The sequence below is a fragment of the Artibeus jamaicensis genome, unplaced genomic scaffold, assembly GCF_021234435.1.
Source record: "Artibeus jamaicensis isolate MK-2021 breed Jamaican fruit bat unplaced genomic scaffold, CSHL_Jam_final contig_1998, whole genome shotgun sequence".
NCBI classification, from domain to species: domain Eukaryota; kingdom Metazoa; phylum Chordata; class Mammalia; order Chiroptera; family Phyllostomidae; genus Artibeus; species Artibeus jamaicensis.
The window spans coordinates 3,450,942-3,458,326 of record NW_026521407.1 but is presented as its reverse complement, the minus strand read 5'-3'; the positions used below and the strand labels follow the sequence as shown (position 1 = coordinate 3,458,326).

The following is a 7,385-nucleotide window of genomic DNA, read 5'->3' as shown; positions in this document are numbered from 1 at the left end:
AGCCTCCCTCCGCGACTCCTCGGAGTCTATAACCGGCCGGCCGGGCGGAGCTGGCAGCATTTGACTGTGGCTTGGGACGCAAGGAGAGGCGCGAAGCGACCGTCCGAAGGCCGGCGCTCGTCTCGGCGCCCCTCGGCCTCCCCTCCCCCGAAACGCTGCGGGACCCTCCTCCCGCCCTGCGGACACGCACACACCCCTCGCCCGGCTCCTCCGCCTCTTCCGCGCTCCAGCCCGCGGCCCAGGCCAGCCCGGTGGTGGCGCGGCTCCCGCCAGGATGAGTGGCTCCTTCGATCGCAAGCTCAGCAGCATCCTCACCGACATCTCCAGCTCGCTGAGCTGCCATGCGGGCTCCAAGGACTCGCCCACCCTGCCCGAGTCTTCCGTCACCGACCTGGGCTACTACAGCGCTCCGCAGCACGACTACTACTCCGGCCAGCCCTACGGCCAGACCGTGAACCCCTACACCTACCACCACCAGTTCAATCTCAACGGGCTCGCAGGCACGGGCGCGTACTCGCCCAAGTCGGAATACACCTACGGAACCTCCTACCGCCAGTACGGAGCCTACCGCGAGCAGCCGCTGCCCGCCCAGGACCCAGGTGAGGACCGCGGGGTCGCGGGAGAGTGGGCCACGTTGGAAGGTTCTCCTGGGAGAGAAAGGCGGGGGACTGAAACAGAAATCCAGGGGAGCGTCGAGGAAAAGACACGTACTGTCTGGAGTTAGAGAAGGCGGGCTACAGGGCCCAAGGCGGGCAGAGACTACCTTCCAGTCAGTCCTGAGACCTCCAGGCGCCGCGTTGCTCTCTGTGCGCTGCGGTCTCCGGTGAGGATCGGGGAGAATTAGGGGGCACGGCGAGGGCCGTGGATTGTCAGGGAGCCTTCTAATTGAGGTGCTTTCGCGGAGAACCTCGGCAGGCGGTCCTCCATCTGGCTGCGGCGGGCTTGTGGGTGGGCATCAGGAAATTCCAGGGACCCTCTGGATTCGAGCTGGGGAGAGGGAGAATGGTGAGGGGGTCCTGGAGACACCCCAGAATGACAGGGAAACAGCGACTGAGAAGTGGAAGGGCTGCGAAAGAGAAAGGTAAAGACAAAGTGAGAGAAAGGACAGAAAAAAGGGAGGAAAGGACGGAAAAGAAAAGGGGAGGAGGAAGGAGTCTGTACTTTGCTTGTAACTTAACGAAAATCAAAAATTAACCTAAAATAAAAAGTTTTTTAAAAAGAAGAAAAAGGGAACAGGAAAGAGGAAAGGAGTGACAGACAGATGGGGAGAGAAGGGTCCTGGCCGGCGTGCGGGTAGCGAGGGGCTGCGAGCTGGGAGGCGAGCCGGAAAGGCGTCCTGGGCGAAGCCTCGGCCGGCCTGGCCCGGGCGGCGCTGGCGCCGGGGACTGTGCTCCGGGGCCGGGCGCGGAGCTGGGAGCGCCGCGTCGTGGGCGGCCGCCCGTCGGTCTGTGGCCGCCGCTCCCTCCTGGGGCTCCGGCGGCGGCTGCGGCGGCGGCGGCGGGGCGCGCAGCCTGGAAATCCCGGGGGAGTCAATGGGCAGGAGGGTGGGGCGTCCTTCAGGGCCCTGGAGGTCGCCGGGGTCGCAGGCGGAGACTGAGCCGCCCCTCGCCGGGTGTGTTGCACGCAGTTTCGGTGAAGGAGGAGCCGGAAGCCGAGGTGCGGATGGTGAACGGGAAGCCCAAAAAGGTCCGAAAGCCGCGCACCATCTACTCCAGCTACCAGCTGGCCGCCCTGCAGCGCCGCTTCCAGAAGGCCCAGTATCTGGCACTGCCCGAGCGCGCCGAGCTGGCGGCGCAGCTGGGCCTCACGCAAACACAGGTCAGTCTGGGGTGGTCGAGTTTGCGAGATTTGAGGTGGGGGGTGCGGCGTGGGACCCCGGGACTCCCCAGTCACTATCCAGCCTGAATGACCTTTTAAATTCCCAGTAGGCCCTTGAAACCCTTGCCTGTCGGTAGAGGGGCCCCCAAATCTCAACTTCTGTTAGAAGTTTCTGCACGAGCGCGTGTACAGGCATGCACATTTGTGAACCTGTGCAACTGCGTATGTCTGTCAGCAGGAAAGGTGTCCTCCTCCCTCAGGCTCAAACCCCAGTCCCCACGGTACTGGTCACTCACTTGAAAGGAGTCCACACGTGTGGCTCCCCCTCCAACTAGTCATGCATGTGCAGAGGTGGACATACACGCTCATATGCATATACAATATTTACACACTTGAAATATATCTGTGTACACGTGAGAATGTTCACATGAGTGTGACCTTTCAAGGGTCACTGTGTTTGTGGATAGAGGGGCACATGGACATGACTGCACACTGGGGAACTGGGTGAATTCGTGTTCAAAAACGTGTTCTGGCTTCAAAATGCTGCATTGCTACTCAGCAGCTAAACGCTCCACCTCTTCCTTGGCCCTGAGTGGAGGGGAGAGATTCCCACCCAAGGCGGGCAGGGACTCACCTCAGCCTGTCCCTAAAGCCCCCAGAAGCCTGTCACTGCTCAGGGGAGGAGTGGTGGCTGCCTGGCTCCCTGCAGGTGTTGACAGGCGGGCCTGGGTTGCGGCTGCGTGCGTGGGGCCAGGTCCGCTGGGAATCTGGGTCACCCGGTGAGAAGCTGATTCATTGTTTGTACCAGTCATGGGGTGCGGAGCAGCAGGGGGAGGGGGAGGTACCCCGGGGAAACTGGGAAATCGAGGCTCACCTGCTCCTGAGACCCCAGGTCACCCGCATTAGACAGCCCTGGAGGTCCCTCCGTGCCTGGGTGTGTGAGCACGGGTGCTCACGCTTGTGGGTGTTTATCTGGGAGTAGTGCCTGCGTGTGTGTATCTTTATAGTCTGGTGTGTGTGTGTAAAGCAGTGAGTGGGTACATTCTGCACACGGAGATGCTTGTGTGGGTGTGTGTTTGTCTGTGTATCTTTGGGCCTTTGAGTTTCTAATGTGAACAAAAGGCCACAAACTGCCCATCGCCCACCTGGGCTGCCTTTTATTGGGTGCTTACTACATACCAGGCTGCTCTCAGTTTTTATCTGTCTTAACTTTTTGAGCGGCATAATGACCCCATAAAGTGACTAATAGTGCTGCCACCATCCCATTTTGCAGATGAGGAAGGAAAGAACCAGAGAGGTTAGGTAACTTGACCAAGTCGCACACTTAGTAAATGGCAGTGTGGAATGCGGTCCCAGGCAGTTGAAAGTTGCTTGCCATCCCTCTATCCCAGATGGAAGAAAGATGCTGGCCTGGGAGTCAGGATGTCGGGATTTCGCCTGTGTCTTGACATGTGCCATGGGGGGGCTGGCCTTGCCCTCTCTAGGCTGCATGCCCCACAGGGGTTCCACTCAGCATTCCCAGAGATTAACTAGCTCCCCCTTTCTCCTCGGGCGCAGGTGAAAATCTGGTTTCAGAACCGCCGTTCCAAGTTCAAGAAGCTCTACAAGAACGGGGAGGTGCCCCTGGAGCACAGTCCCAACAACAGTGATTCCATGGCCTGCAACTCGCCGCCGTCACCCGCCCTCTGGGACACCTCCTCCCACTCCACTCCGGCCCCTGCACGCAGCCAGCTGCCCCCGCCGCTCCCGTACAGTGCCTCCCCCAGCTATCTGGACGACCCCACCAACTCCTGGTACCATGCACAGAACCTGAGTGGACCCCACTTACAGCAGCAGCCGCCTCAGCCGGCCACCCTGCACCATGCCTCCCCCGGGCCCCCGCCCAACCCTGGGGCTGTGTACTGAGCACCCACCTGGCCTGAACCTCCCACGAAGGATCCCCGGGGCCAGACAGAAGGCATCTCTGTCCTAGCCAACACTCAGGAATCATCGAAGAGCACAGGGGAAAGGGAAGCCCCCTTTCCTCTTCCCTTGTCCCTTCCTCCAGGGACCCAAGAGCTCCAGGTGAAATTTGCATGGACCAAGGATGTTCCCCTGAACCCTTCTCCTGCTGCCTAGACGCTGGGGCACCCTTCCAGATGTTGGGGCACTCCACTCCAGCTGGGACAGCTGCTTCCCTTCTGTTCCAGAAGCCTGGATTGACTTTAAATGGCTCATCACCTTCCAGCCTCTAACACTGAGTACTTGTTTCCCAGACTGGAGACCTGGAGGACCGGGGGCCAGTGGAGTGTTTGCAGGGCAGGCCTGGTCTGGACTCCAGGCCCTGTCGATGCAGAGACTTGCCAGGCCTGGTTCCGCCTAAGCCACCTGTGGCTCCCCTCTTCCTGAGCATCCCTTCTGCCAGAAAGACATTGGACATCGTGACTGGGACTCAGGGTGGGGACCTCGACCAGCCCCAGCCCTGTCCTTCTAGCCCTCATTTAAGATTTGAGGGTTAAACCAAAGAAAGTGGGGAAATCTTTTAATATTTGTGGCTTTAGAGGGAAGAACTCAAGGAGTCATCTCTATCCTCTCCCCGCTCTGGTTGGAGAGGAAGGGTGGGGTGGTCTCAGATGTCTCTCTTAAGGACCCATTTCTTCTTCCGTGTACAGGACTTTGCACAACTTTGGTTTTGAAAGCTGTTGAAAAATAGGAAAACAAAGGGCATTGTTAACAGATAGGATCGATCTCCCCTACGTGGGCACTTCTGCTCTGTCCCACCCCCGCCCCACCTCTCCCTCTCCTCCAGTAAGCTGGCGGTTCTGGCACCAAACCCCAAATCTCCAAAAAGACATACCAGGCAAAACAAACCCCAAAGTGCCCCCTTTCCAGTGGCCTTGACAACCAATTGGAAAACACCCCCTCAACCAATTGCCTCGGAAGCCCGTGAGGTGCACCGGGCAAGAGGGGAGGGTCGTAGCTCGGTGACTTCAGGGGGCTGGGGGGTGGCTAGACACCTCCTCAGACCTAACTTTCCTCCACCCCTGATGTGGTCAAACATTGAAGAAAAGGAGAGGTAGAAGACTGTGGCACTATATATATAAATATATATATATATATGGTCTGTGTTTTTTTAAGAGCAACAGAAAGAAGCAGCCTCCTCCCTGTGTGGTTTCCTATTTATGTGGCCCTTTCCTCCTGGATGTGCCCGCCTGTGCGCTGCGCACAGAGGGAAACAGGGGTGTGGGCTCTGGCTGGACTGGGGTTCGGTGGGAGGCGCAGACGTGGGAAGAGACGTGGTGGGTCTCCAGGAGTCCCAACCAGGGGGTCAGGAACTGAGCCAGCTCCCACTCCCTCCCAGCCTTCTCATTTCCGCTTTCTTACTGGACCCATCTTTATATATAATGTTAATAAAAAATGAAGAAAATAACTACTGAGCTCTTTGAACCGGAGGCTGGAGGCGGACAGGGCTCTCAGAGGAGGCCTGGCGGTTGGGGAAGGTGTTGGGTGGGGAGAGAGGGCCCTGAACCTCCGAAGGCCCTGCTGGAGCTCTGGAGTCCAGGGCTGGGCTGGGCCTGGCCCCAGGCGGCAGGTGCTCGTGACCCGGTGGCTGCCCCCAACATGGGCAGGTCTGGCAGGTGGAGGCCTCCGGCCCTGACTCCACTCTGCTTGGTGGCTTGGCGTTCCCTGCCAGCCAGATGCCCTCCGCCACTGCCGCCGCTGGGTCACCTCAGGGCTGCTCTTTGATCTTGGGCTCACACGCAGACATGCTTACACACGCGTGTACACCCCCTGCCTCCACGCCCAGGCACTCCCCCCCTTCACCCTCCCGTCTAGTCTGTCCTTTCCAGCTTGGGGTGAGGTGGAGGCCTCAGGCAAGGGGAATGCCTCTGCTCCAACAGCCGGCAGGGCCCCGGAGCCAGTGGGACCTCGGCTGGATGATGGAAGCAGAGCGGGGCCTCTTGCCTGCTTCCCAGGGAGAGCTGGGCGCTGACTCGGAGCCTTCTTGCTGCCGCCACCCGCCTCTCCTGGCTGCCCAGTCCCACGACTTTGGAGACGGAGTTGGAGGTGGTCAAATGAATGCAGGTGTGTGTGAGCGACACATCTCGGTGCAGGTGGGAGACAACGTGAATTTATGCACACGCTTGTGAAGCTACCTCTCTTATACACACGCGTGTACCCAGACACACACTGACATCTCTGTGTCATCCCATATACATGCACTCGCACTTGAGGCAAACGTGTCATCTTCACGTACGCAGCCACACACACACACCTGTGACCCCCTCGCATCACACGCAAGTACAAAGCCAAAGCCACAGCACCCCAGGAGGCACCCTCACACATTGCCCGAGTCAGCCCGCCCCCGCACACACGCAGGGTGGCGAAGGCAGCTCCTTACACTGGAAAAAGTCTTGGATGGAGGGAGAATCAGCAACACCACCCAGCAGCCAAGGTGACCCAGCACGGCCTGTCAGGCCCTTGGTTTCCTCATCTGTCAAATGGGGACAACGGCCCCCACCCTGCTGGTTTCTGGGGCTGCTGTGAGGCAGAAAGCAGAGAAGACATTAGGAGCCGGTCCCGCTGAAGGTCCCTGTTAGCCAGCAGTCACAGACATGCAGCTGAGGGGTTCAAAGGCAGGGGCTCAGGAACAGTGGGGACCCTCCCCCCTCACTTCACCCTTCTTCCTCTCAGAAAGCAAGCCTGCCCCTCCCCACATGCCGGAGGGAGACGGAAGGGAGGACGCCAGCCGGGTTGGCAAGGGTTAAGTGGCAGCTGCCAGGCGGGGCTGAGCCGAGCAGTTTGGTTTGAGGGCTGCGTGCAGGCAGGAGCAGCGAGGCGGCAGCCGGGCAGACTTGCTGGAGACACTGCATTTTATTAGGGCTGGGCTGCCAGCAAAGGGAGGGAGAGGGGAAAAAAAAGGGCAGAAAGAGAGAGGAAGGAAGGAGGGAGGCTAGGCGGGCGGCTGCTCCGGGATGAAAGGGTGTCGTAAGCTCCCTAATGCCACCCTGCTCATCCCTACTCCGTCAGGCTGGATTAACTGCCCGGGTGACCTCCCTCGGGGTCAGCCCCGCCCCTGACCTCTCCTTCCTCCTCTCCTCACCTTCAGGCTGGTCAGGTCACCCTCTTCACCAACACTGGTGAGACACAAGGACAGGGGCTTGGGTGGGGGACCTGGGCCCACCTCTGCCGGGTGCTCTTTGACTGCCCCTATCATTACCTAGTGGAGACCTTCGGGGGACAGTGGGGGCCGGAGAACCCCAGTCCTCCCCGAGGGTCACTGTTCTCCAACCCTTAGTAACAACTGGCATTAGCTAAACTCTGACTCTGTGCCAGGCGTTTTGCATATGCCCCCCCCAACAACCTTGGACGCCTGAAATGGGCAGAATAGTGCCCATTTTTCAGATCGGGAAACTGAGGCTCAGAAGAGATTCGGTCAAGATCATATAACTAATACACTGAGATTGGAACCCAGGTCTGTCTGAAAAATTGATTCCCTTAATAGGCTTTAATTTTTTTTAAATTTATTGATGAGAGAGAGGGAGAGAAGCATCAAACTGTCGTTCCACTTATTCATGCGTTCCTTG

At 59.0% G+C, this 7,385-nt stretch overlaps 1 protein-coding gene across 1 annotated transcript; it reads left to right on the top strand.

Moving 5' to 3' along the window:
• Positions 1 to 235: 235 nt before the first annotated feature.
• DLX3 (distal-less homeobox 3) lies at positions 236 to 3,796 on the top strand. Its single transcript, XM_037149863.2, has 3 exons — positions 236 to 599; positions 1,628 to 1,818; positions 3,376 to 3,796. The coding sequence occupies exons 1-3, from the start codon at positions 275 to 277 to the stop codon at positions 3,721 to 3,723; spliced, it is 864 nt and encodes a 287-aa protein (XP_037005758.1). The 5' UTR covers positions 236 to 274; the 3' UTR covers positions 3,724 to 3,796.
• Positions 3,797 to 7,385: the final 3,589 nt, after the last annotated feature.

Bases quoted from the DNA above. Each gene is read 5' to 3' on its own strand.
- DLX3 (XM_037149863.2), top strand. From the start codon at position 275: ATGAGTGGCTCCTTCGATCGCAAGCTCAGCAGCATCCTCACCGACATC. The intron at 600-1,627 runs GTGAGGACCGCG...TGTTGCACGCAG, and splicing joins GCTGCCCGCCCAGGACCCAG to TTTCGGTGAAGGAGGAGCCG. The intron at 1,819-3,375 runs GTCAGTCTGGGG...CCTCGGGCGCAG, and splicing joins TGGGCCTCACGCAAACACAG to GTGAAAATCTGGTTTCAGAA.